Consider the following 12514-nt stretch of genomic DNA (forward strand, 5'->3'; position numbering starts at 1 on the left):
GAATCATCACAGCACTTCAAAGTCTGTACGTCCATTGAACCGTCAGAAAACCATAAAACTGTGCAGCTACTGTACTGAAGGTAAATAATTAGCCAAACCTAGATCAGAGTTTTTTTTTAAAATAATTCCACCGTTCTAATGAGCCGACAGCACCTGGGCACAAAATGTCTGAAGTTCCACCTCCAAAATCAGATCCATTTCTCAGGATGGCTTGAAGGTCATGCTTTTTGGTCTCACATGATGCCAACTCATGATGCATACTCAAATGAATATTGGGAGATGGAGGGACATTATAAATATACAGCTTTATAAAAAAAGGTAAACAAAAGGCAGTCCCAACCGTCAGCAAATATTCCAATGTGTCCTCAAACAACACACTGACCAACTTATTGATTTAGATTTTAACAATATTGTTTAAGGACAGATCAATCCTATTACACATATTTGCACAGACCTTGATGCTCTCACTTGTCTCAATGGAAGTTCAGCATTTCAATGTACTGCGTTAAGTTAAACATAGAGGATACTAGCCTTTGCACAGGTTAGTGCATTCATAAATGGTTGAGCACTTGAGTGCATGCACAGAATAATGTAAACAGGTACACCCATTTACAGCCTGAGGCCTAGGACCGCAGTAGTAATAACACTATATAAATGCCCAAAAACCCATAATATGCCAGAGAGTGCATTATACCTGGGCTGAACCCCACCCTGCCAAACAATGCAAATAATATATAAAGAATTATCACGATTATGCCAGTGCGCATGTTGTCCATGGGTAGACAATATCATGCCAAAAGTGCCCACAATATGTCAATAATTACAGCTGTCATGGTAGTTCAAGCATTATGCAGGAGTGGGTAGTACAGATTGAAGAACGTTCACAATATGCCAAGAATGACCACCATTACGTTGGCTCAGATTTGCTCCATCAGGAAAATGCTTTTCCACAAAATATTTTTCAATAAAGCTGATTGCTATCAGAAATGCTTTATTATGTAGCTACGAATGGGTCACAAGAAGCTTCATTATGCAAATTATTTTGGTGGCGGCTTTGTAACGATTCAATTCATAGTGACCAGTGGAAAATGTGGATGTATCTTATTGAACAGGGGATGATACACATTTTTTGGTCTGTCCTTTGAGACTGCTTTAGCTGTTTGGTCAGACTATTGTGTTTAAAAAATCATACATAATGCCCATACATACATACAGTGGCTTTAGGTCAGCAGGATGTATCCATTGATTTGTAAAACTGTCATTCACATTTTGCCTGTGCCCACAACAGAATATATCATGAGGCAATGGAATGGGTCAGCCGACTTTACCCATTGGATCCATTCATTTTGAATGACTACACAAACTTTATGCACATTTTTCACATCCAACTACAATAGTTTTGTTTAAAGTGTGTTTTTTTTAAATGGTAGTTAATTCTTTTGTCTGATGTTTAGGTTTCCTGTTAGATGGTAATTTATCTATAGTCTATTGTTTAACGTTGCTCTCATACTTAGGGGCATATCATCAACGAGGCGCTAAAAAATTATCGCCGCTTTTGCGTCCGTTTTTCGGACGAAAAGAGGCGATCATTTTAACGCCCTATTAGCAAGGACACGCTAACGCGTGAATCCATGCTTCTTCGCCCTTTCCCTTAACGCCCAGCTTTGCATCTCTAATGAGATGCAAAGTGGGCATTCCTCCCCAGAATAACGGGAGAAATGTCGCTAAGCGACATTTCTCCTATTATCAAGCCTCACGCTAAGAAGCATAGCGGCAAGAAAAGTAGCGATAACCTCTATCGCTACTTTCCTTACGCCTGCTTTGAAACTGACTTAGCCATGATATCCTATGGAAGGTGGATATCATGGGTAAGTATGCCTTGCCCTATCAGCAAGCTATCGCCAAACCCTGTGCGATTAGCGTTGTATTTCCAGCGATAATCGCACAGTTGGCAGCTTAGGCTCATGATTTTAATCGCTTTGGAGATAAGCGTTGCTGATAGCATGCCATCTCCGTGATAAAATTCAGAGTTGGCCGGCGATAATTATCCTCGCGCTAAAAGCGCTGAGCGATAATTATCGCCTGGCCTTAATAATTTTCCCCTAAGTTTTTAAGACACGATTTGAGTGCTTGATTAGGCGATGATCTATTATTGTTTCATTGATAAATAATAAGAACATCCGCATGACACAACTGAAAGTCTTGGTATTTAAAAAAACGTAATCATTAAAAGGGCTGCACCAATTAAAATTTAGATTTTAACTTTGGAATTGCAAGGATGTGGGGCCCGTGTTTAGGTGGTGGCGTGTACCTCAGTTTTTTGTTGTTGCTGTTCTGGTGTATACTTGCAATTAAATATTTTGAAAAATAACCATCGCACCGACTTGCCAAGTTGGACACATTGGCTTTGCCAATGCTTGTTATGACATTGGAATCATTTTCAAACATCTAGGCATGTACTCCTATCCTCAGATATTATAAAAACTGCCCCATATTTGCACAATCCACAAAACAATTCACAGAAGAGTGTTTTGTATTACTGCACAGAAGATACATGCTGCTCAAAGCACTATATTCCTGGGAATGAACAGCACCCAAAAAAAATCCTAATTGAAGACCGTTTGGTAAAAAAAAATAATCGACAGAAAATAATGGTCACACATCTGTTTAGAAGTATCACAAGACAAAGTATAGCAGCTGACACTGCTGTGTGTTCCCTATTATCCTGCCCACAAACTGTGCCTCTAATATGTCAGTGGGTGACACCTGTATCAACCTGGTGCTTGTTATTTGCTTTATGTCATCTTAAAAAAAAAAGGACCCACCCTCACCCCGAGCAGCTATTTATATCACCACTGTCTGCCATTTTGTCGTATTAGGCCTGCGTCTTCTGACGTACAACGGTCTATATGCCCCATGCCTGGCGGAGAGATGCTTCACAAAACAATAAATAGAATCACAAAACAGAAGATAGCATCATGATTATTAATATGGTGCTATCTACACTGTGTTTTTTTATTTTAATTATGTAAATTCAAATGGGATCTATACAGTGGTTTGTATTTTATTGACACAAATTTAAACAGATGCAGCCTATCGCCGAGAGCTGCTGACTTTGAAACCTGGTTGAAATCTTGGCCTCGACTCAACTTCCTCTGATTCTGGGCAACTCAATGAATCTCCTTGTGCCTAAAAAAAACGCTACATAAAATTGCACACAAAAAAATGCACGTGTTGCTGACAGTTTTTGAAGAACCACACACTCACATCATCAATGTGAGTTTTAGTTTCTGATGTTAGAGTTTAATTTGTATTCTGTTGTGAATCATAGAGTTGATTCCTTGTTTGGAAGTGTGTTGAATTTCCGTGTGGTCTATGTGGAGCGCTTTTTGGTGTCATGCGTGGTTAGCTAGGATGAAACTCTTATTTTGACTTGGGTCACAGGGTGTAAGTATGCAGTCTGGGAAAGAGGCGTGATGCGCGTGCATGAAGCTATCTTGGAAGGCAGTCATGGAAGATTTTCTATGTAGTCACCCCAAGGGGAGCAGGTGAGAAGCCTGAGGCATACGATCTGGATATAGACAGTAAGGACAAATGTGTCATAGAGTCCACACCGAAGCAGGATGCCTGAGCAATCTGCAGACATGCATTGGTTCCTTATACCCAGTATGAATGATCTAAACAGTCCATCCAGAAGGGATAAAGGCATAACACACAGGCATGCACCACAGGAGAAATGCAAGCATAGGAATAGCTCATTAAGGCAAACTGAAGCGACAGACGAGCACCCCACACTTATGCACTGGTTACAGACCGCCACGGTGACTTGCAATTGTTGCACCTGACAACCACTTGCGTAGGGGTCACTTTAAAAAATATCCTTAAATAAATATATGCTGTTAAATAAAAATTGCCTTTTTGCACCTCTGGGCAATCCACTGGCTACCAATTACCTTGGGCGCGTTGTAGTCTTTGTGTGCAGTCATTGAACAAGTAGAACATTTCCGATACATGGCAACATACTAGCTATCGCTGGAAACAGGCCTGCAAACACATGGCTGTTTGGCACCTTCAGCCCTCACATTTTGTGCCACGCACAAGTCTGTACTGATGCCTATCACGATGCTCACCCTCTCTTGCCAAACCACAGAAGCCATGTCTTACATAACCCACAGCATGTGCGGATTCATTGAAGAGCATGCAGACGCTTTTTGTATCAGCCAATTTATGGAACTAAACATAGAGCACAAGACGGAGCAAGGAGATGTAGATTCATTTTAAACATGTATGTGGGTTGAATGTGTGCATCACAATCAATCAATCAATCAATCAATCAATCAATCAATCAATCAATCAATCAATCAATCAATCAAGGGTTTGTAAAGCGCAACAACTCATCTGCGAGGGTCTCAAAGAGCTATGGGGGTGGGGGGCAACTCCGTAGCGTGCTGGAGTAATCTGAAGAGCCAGGTCTTGAGTTTTTTTCTGAACTGGCGCAGGTTTGCCGGAAGCAGAGGAGGAGGTCATTCCAGGCCTTGGCTGCGAGGTAGGAGAAGGTAGGAGAAGGACTTCCCTCCCGTTCTGGTCTTGTAGATGCTTGGGATAGTGGCCAGAAAGAGGTCAGATGACCAGGGGTGTATCTGAATAATTGTATACCTTGAGGGATCAGGTTGGAGTCTGATGCACTCAAGAGCAAGTGTGCGTGTTAGCAAAAATGTTAAATAGTTAGTTGAGTTGGTTGTGGTTGTGCTTGTATCCAAATGATAATTGCATAACCTATTTGCAAGATATCCAACTGGATGTATGTGTGGAGTGCTGGTTCCTTAGTGCTGTGGCTCTAACTGTGCTAATGGGTTGTTGGGTATGTGGTCTGAATTTTAATTATATTTTCTGAGTCACGTTCCCAGGGCCAATCTGTGCGAAGAGTACTATGATTTCACAAAGTCTTTCTACTTTTTCTGAATGCCATAATGTTTGTTGTGTTGCATCAATGTTGTCAAAGTGTTAATTCCTCGGGGTCTGTCTATGATTTTTCAGTTCTGGTTCTTTGGTGCGGAAATCTTGAAATCTATCTTGCTATCTCGCAGAGTGAATCTTTGTCTTGGCATTGATGCATTATGTTTTGCTACTTATAGATCATGCAGCCACAGCCCATGCAGGTAAGAGCGGTGGGGCCGGGCGGGGGGATTTCTACAGACAACAGCGAGGGAAATTTAATTTTCCCATGTCATCTGCCGAAACACCCCCCCCCCCACCTCATCGCTCTTACCTGCATGGGCTGTGGCTGGGATCATGATGAGTTATAGATTGTTTCATGGCTGTACTGATGATGTCTGTGTTCTGATGTCCATATATACTGAGAGGTGTGTGGATGTGCTGTTTGGTAATGTACTTTGAGATGCATTTTTATGAATCGATTATTGATCAATAATCACTGGGTCATGCTATCCTTTAGAGTTTTGGCTTAATGCTTCACATGGCCTGTGTCCTTCATGTCTATACTTCATTGATATAGGCTTTGTTACCCCGGATGTCCTTGTTTGACAAAGATTACCTTTACAAAGTCATGATGGTCTTGGACCCTGCTCCATGTCCTTCTTTGTCATTGGTTGACTGAATTTTTATAGACTGAGCAATAATTAAAGTATTTATATTATTCCGGGCTTTCCTTGTATTAGATATTTATTTTAGGTGGATGGATTTCCACAAATTGTCTATGGCAGATTCAGATGAATTGTTTTTGTGGACAACTATTACGTGACTGGAACTTCAGCCTTAATCCAAACCTATCTCGGAACTTTAAGGAAAGCAGCCTCAAACTAACTGGAATCCTGATTCAGTACAAAGGCTAGATAATGCTTACTAAAAGTAAATATTAGAGAAAACGAGTAATGTACCTGACAGCAGATATTTTGTGGCAGGCCACGGAGAGATGAGGTAAGGCAGGTCTCATAAGTACTGCCATCTACTACATACTGATAGTAAGGAAACAAGTAACAATAAGTCTCTTGTTAAGAGATTGTGAGTCTCACTGTGTTCCTTGCACCAATGAGAGTCTGTGAGGCTTTGGATTATTGAGGATGCTTCTGATTCAGATTGTATGGTCAGTGAGCCCTACTTTCCATATCTGCCATGTACCAGAATGCCTTTGCTTGTTAGAGCAGTCCTTTGCCCCTCTGTAGCTGAATTTATCCCCGACCCCACTCACATGGAAGCTGCATTGGGTGGGCCTAATTCTGTAGATGTAGCACAAAGGATCATGGAATGGGACACTGCCATTGGTGCTTGTCTGTTGGCTCTGGCCGGGGGACTCCTGAGATTTGTTAATACTCTTTGCAATTCTGTAACTGTTTGCATGTTTCTGTGCATTCTTAACTTGTGGGGTGTGTGAGACATACATCCTACGGACAAGTGCTGTCCTATGTTTGGTGGGTAGTCCATTACTTTGGTGTTGTAGTGGTTACCTGAGGTGCAGAGAAAAATTACTCGGTGGTAGAAAAGGAGGCGCACGCTTGCTTTTGGGCCATAAGACATTTTGAATTCTTCCTATGGGGAATACCATTTACAGTTAAAACCCCTTATGTTTGTGTTCACCACGAAAGGGTTGGACAGGACTACACCCAGGACTAATAGACTGTTTTTGTGTCCGGAAGGTTGTCCCTTCAAGGTTTTTTTTCTGGTATGCAAAACATTGTGGCAGATTACTTATCCCGCGCTCCTATTGAAGTAGAGAAGGAGTTTGACAACCGGGATTCTGAGGGAATTGTCTTAAAATTAACTAGCATTAACGAAGAGGAATGGGAAGAGTGTGTAGGAGCGGATGAGGAAATTAAGTCCCTTAAAGAGTACATAAGGGAGGGCTGGCCATCAACCAAAGATTAAGTTCAGGGGTCGCTTTGCAAATATTGGGAGGTGAGGCTAGAGCTCAACATATAAGAAGGGATGGTCTGTAGAGGTGAGAAGATCAAACCCCCTGGGAAGTTAAGGGCTAAAATTGTAGAATCACCACACGTAGGCCATCTAGGACGCAGTCTCACAAAAAACAAGGTACGCCTGGATTATTGATGGCTTTCCCCCGTAGAGGTCCCCAATAGACCTTTGTCTAAATTGGCAATGGACATTATTGGTCCGCTTAACCTCAAAATGCCCCGACAGCGTTTTATTGTGGTGTTGGTGAATTACCACACTTGTTGGGTGGTGTTCAAGTGTATGCATTAAATTGGCAGACGCCATCATAACGTTTTTTAAAGGGGCATTTTTTGAGGAAGGTATCCCTGATGTGTTGGTCACAGACAACGGAGTGCAATTTACGTGTGAGAATATGAACAGTGACTTAGGCATTATTCATCATAAAACGGCCTTATATTGCCCGCTCGCTAATGGACTAGTAGAGCGGATGAACCAGTCAGAAGTTTGATATGGGATGCATAGTCAGGGATGAAGCAAGATTAACATTTGCACATACCCATAAATGATTTCAACCCAGACTTGTCAATCGGTGGTTTTGCATCGATGATAACATTAACCAATGCTGGTCTTGGCTCAATGCCATCACCTGGATCACATGTCCCAGATACTTGAGTTTGGCCTTGGCAATTTCACATTTCTCAATTTTCAACACAACACCTCTTTCTTGTACAATAAACAACATCTGGCCTAAAATGGTGTCATGTTCCTCCCTTGTGTTTGCAATAAACAAAATGTATTCCTGAAAAGCAGCCACCTCCTTTATATCCTTGAGAAGCTGATATATGATCTGCTGAAAACAGATGCCACGGAGGCCAAATCAAAAGGCATCCTTCAATCCTGAAATTTTCCAAACAGTGACATGAAAGCTGTGAAATGCTTGGAATCAGGTTCAATTATCCCCTGGTGATAAGCTGATGCTAAGTCAAGTTTTGAAAACCAATTCGGCCCTGCCACCATGCTCAAAAGGTCAGTGATCCTAGGGAGGGAGTGCAGATCTACCCACATAGGACTGTTAAGGCTATGCAGATCAACACATGCCCTTAGTTCACCATTTTCTTTTCGAGCCACCACCAGGGGCTATAACCATAAAGATGACTCTATGGGTTCAATGATACCACTGCCACATAATTTCATAACTTCCTTCTCAAAATCCTCTCTAATGGAAAACGGGACACTCCACATCTTGTGCTTAGTAGGGATAGCATCTTGCTTGACCTTAATTTTATGCTGGAACCCTTTTATGGTGCCCAAATTGCCTGAACAAGTTTAGGAAATCTTAAAATGATGTCACTAACTAGTTTTCTGTGACCACTGACACTCATTCTTTTGTGCCAGGTCTCAGAATGATCTTAAAAAGCCCTCGGTGAAACCACCCTAAGATGCATAGACTCTTTACTGCCACGTATACATTCCGTAAGATCTTCTGTTCCTTGAAGACCAAAACATCCTCAGAATACCCTGACAAATCACTCCGTCTCCCTTCATTAATGACTGGAGTGCAATCTGGTGTGTCCTAACTTCTCCCTGGTCACAATTCATCAATACATCTTAGATCACCATTGTGATTCTCGCACCAGATTCAACCAATAGTCTGAGAACCTTATTACCTACTAATACATCTGCATGCGGATCAATGCAATCTGCAGGATACAGGCTTCCTCCCCAACCACCAATACTATATCCTGGAGATCATTCTATGTCTTTTCTAAAAGTCTAACGCAGTCATCATGTACTAAGTTTGCTACAACATTGATACTTTTCTCTATTTAATTCAATTGGCTTCGGCAAACCTACGCAAAATGACTTACTTTACCAAAATGTCATCACACATTCTTCTATTCTTTGGCTGAGAATATCTTTTTTTGACTGGTCTCAGTAATTTGAACTTTATCTCTGAAGGAAGTTAGGGGTGCCTTATGTTTTTTTGTGATCTATTTAGGACTCACTTTTTTCTTCCTTGCTAGCTTCCTGCCTACAATAGTACAACATACTTTAAAACGGAAAGGGATCTATGGCTACCCAGCATCTTCCCAGTTACTTATCTTTCTAAAATAGCATCATGCACTTCTGCATGGGCTGTCAAACATGGTGGATCATGAGAAAGAAACTGGATTCCGCGCAAGTACTTGTTCCAGATGTGAGAAAAAAAATATGTGAAAGCAAAGACTGAGCCAATCCTTCTTAGCCACAACCAATAACATAGGGCAGCATTTCCATCATTTTAGCTGGTCTATGACATTATAGTAGGGAACCAGCCTGATCTCAGTCAGGCTAATGCTGCTTCAGAAGTCGCAGCATGTCTCTAACATCAACTTCTCTGTATGTGATAACTAGAACTCTTAGAACAGTAGGCTGAGACAATACACAGTGAGCACATGATCCACCCCTGTAGAGCAATACAAACCACCCTGGGTTATTTCCCATGGCACACACATTTTTTTGTCCTCTCTTCCACTCCCTAAATGAAGTGAATATTAGATCCAAGCATATGCTGGTACACGTTCCAAGTCAATGGAATACCTAAGTTAATGACACTCATACAGGATGGTTACTCGGGCAAGGGTGTTTCTCCTTGTTTATGAGAATGAAATGATCAACATGAATAGCCTTTACTTGAGCTGTGGGACCAGCTATGAAGCTGAATAATAAAGTTGCATATATGCACTCATACACATACACACAGAGACACAGAAATATTCATACACACCTTCCTATGATCTGAGTCTCAGTAAGCAACTGAGATGTGCATCTTTTGTCTGTCCCTACCTGGAACTCTCTTGGCCCAGTTGATCATGTGCACCAGCTCCTTATCTGCCAGGTTGGTCAGCAGAGTCATCATGGACGCTTCGCTCAAAAGTTTGCCTGGGTCATGCTCTGAATAGACAATGGGAGGCTCAGCTTCTATTAAGGCACTGAGCAGCTGCTCAGCTGTCATTGCTAGCACTGGGTTCTTCTTCGTATTTTTTGTTGAGGGGTTCACCCAAAGGGAGGGGGTTCGACGCTCTGATACGGCCTCTTCAAGCTTCTGATCTGCGTCCTCTTTCTGTCGCTTGTGTTTTATCAGGCGGCCACCTCTGCGATCTTTTCGAATTCCTGAGGACAAAAAAGGCATTTTCTTTACATATCACATTCTTAGAGTGATGTACCCTTTATTCAATTATTTCTGCATTCTTGAGAGTGGTTTTAATATTGATCAGACTTATTTTATAAACGCCTTTACAGACTGTGCATGGTGTTTTCTTAAAAGAGCTGCATCTGCAGTCAATTTCACATGGGTACCAGATGAGGCATTTTAAAGCGACATTGACAAAGAATATTGAGTTAGCCTGTCCTTGACTTGTATTTCACACCTATAAACATTTTAAATCAGTTTAGTTTTATTGTGTTTACTAAGCCAAAGACACAATTTAAAAACGTCACAATCTAATTTCTTGCTCCTATTACCTACATGGAGGCCAGAAATAAAGTTGCAATGCCACAATTTAAGACATACTCTGGAAACAACTGGGCTTTTAAATTTATAACTCCAGGAGCAATGGTCTCAAAGAGAATGTGGGATGATTTAATCATATTTAAGTGTTTCAAGATATTTGTCTGAAAGATGCATGGTGGAGATATCAGGGTAATAGGGGCCGTTTTATCAAAGTTTCATGCCACCCCCATTCAGCAAGACACCTTGCTGTGCTGCGATGCGTTAAATGAAGAGGGCAATCTTGTCCAGTCTTCTCCTTTCACTGGTGTACAATGTATTGCCTTGTGCCAATACAGGCACACTTGTGCCATGGTGCAAGGGTGCTGTGTTCTAGGCATGATTATAATGAACACAAACAATCCTATTAGGCATTTTCCTCTTTTTATATGTGCTGCAAAAAGCAGCCCCCTTAGAAAGAGGAAACAGAGAGGAGAAATAAAGATATTTCTCCTTTTTGCATCTTCGTTGGAAAGGTATACAATTATGACACATTTCCAGGTCTACCAGTGTTTTTGTAAATCTGAGAATGCAACAGAATTCATGGTTGGATGCGTGGGAACATCAACACCCATGTAACACCCCCACCATGCAATGCAATGCAATGTACACCAGATTTACCAAGCCATGCACGGTGGCCTTGCGTGGCTTGGCAAATCTGATTCTAGGTTTTGCCTTGCCCTTTGTCACCTTGCGTGGTGCAAGGGTGACACAAAACATTGATACATTTGGCCCTTAGTCCTCTGTTTTGAAAAGCCATTCTGCAAGCCCTTCAGCATACTTTGAACACCAACCTATTTATTTACTCTTTCATCACATAACAAGACTTACCCGGGACGTCCACTTTTGTAAAAATTGACCTGTACCCCTTTGAGTACATGCATTAAATAAAATTTGTATTTGTAAAGCACACGTTCACCCAAGGGTTTACCGGCGCTGAATACAAGATGTTTATTGTTACCCAACTATATACATTTTATCGACCTCAGAAGGACGAGTGCACCCATCAGGATCTGAGCCAGTGACCATGAGGTCTAACACAGGACCCTATAGGGATGCATTAGTACACTAAGCCACAAGTCCCAGCTTGAATATTCATCCACTGGATCCAGATTTGTGAACAGTCAAATCTCTTCCTTTCAACAAAGCTCTCAAATGGATGCCTCACTCTAGGTCCTAAGTTTCTGGTCTATTGTGGACTTGCAAGCGGCTGTAAAAGCACCAAGTTATTGCTTCATAAGACTATTAAACACATACATTATATATGCATATTTACATATATGTAGATGGGATTCATCCAACCTAAGAAGCATTGAAACCACTCACCATAGAGGGAGGGGGTAGAGTGAGACTCTGCAGAGTGAAAATGTATTCCCCCACATTTTTGCCTTTTTTGACCAAACACATTTTATTGGCCAAAGGACTCACATGAACAGTAATTTAAAATCCAACTTAATTGTGTAGTTAGATTTTAAATTACTATTTTTGAAATTACAATTTTAGAAAATGTGCCTTACTGTCAGTGTCCCGATGTCAGCTGACCCCTACTGGCTCCCAGAAGTGTGATGTGTATTGCTCCTAGACAGTGGACAAAGGGCCTCGGTCTGAGGAGGTTTGGGTGTTCCTGGCAGTATGGCTGGGGAGGAACTGTGCCATCCCTGATTACTCTTCAAATGGGCCTGCCCTGGCATTCACAGAAGAACCTGACACCAGGCCTGCCTCTGCATTTGTTTCACTAGCCAGACTAGAGCGACTAGAGCTAAATGCAGAGGAAAGGGATAGAATGACCAGAACCAGTTTTCGAATTAGACAAAGTGGAGTCCCCCACCCACAGCCTGGCACAGAATATAAAAGTAGCATACCCAGAACCTGGAATCAGAACACTTCTAGACCTGCAAAGACTCAGAAGAAGGATTGCGCTGCTGTCTGAGACCTGAAGGAAGACTGGACCTGTTTCCCTTGAACACAGGACCTCAGACTTGACTCCAGTAAGCTGGCTGATCTCCTGTGTGAACAACAGGGATACAAGGTGTTCCAGATGTGTTTCCTACTCCCCAGCTGACCACAACCAGCTGG

The 12514-nt window shown here is 41.8% G+C and overlaps 1 protein-coding gene across 1 annotated transcript in view; it reads right to left on the reverse strand.

Moving 5' to 3' along the window:
- The window catches only part of ESR1 (estrogen receptor 1), a 1483571-nt gene that overhangs the window by 565512 nt on the left and 905545 nt on the right, over positions 1-12514 (reverse strand). Inside the window, exon 4 of the mRNA XM_085609317.1 lies at positions 9736-10062. Within this exon, the coding sequence (XP_085465443.1) occupies positions 9736-10062 (327 nt within the window). The remainder of the gene's footprint in view (positions 1-9735; positions 10063-12514) is intronic.

This window comes from Triturus cristatus, chromosome 6 (genome assembly GCF_964204655.1).
Source record: "Triturus cristatus chromosome 6, aTriCri1.1, whole genome shotgun sequence".
NCBI classification, from domain to species: Eukaryota; Metazoa; Chordata; class Amphibia; order Caudata; family Salamandridae; genus Triturus; species Triturus cristatus.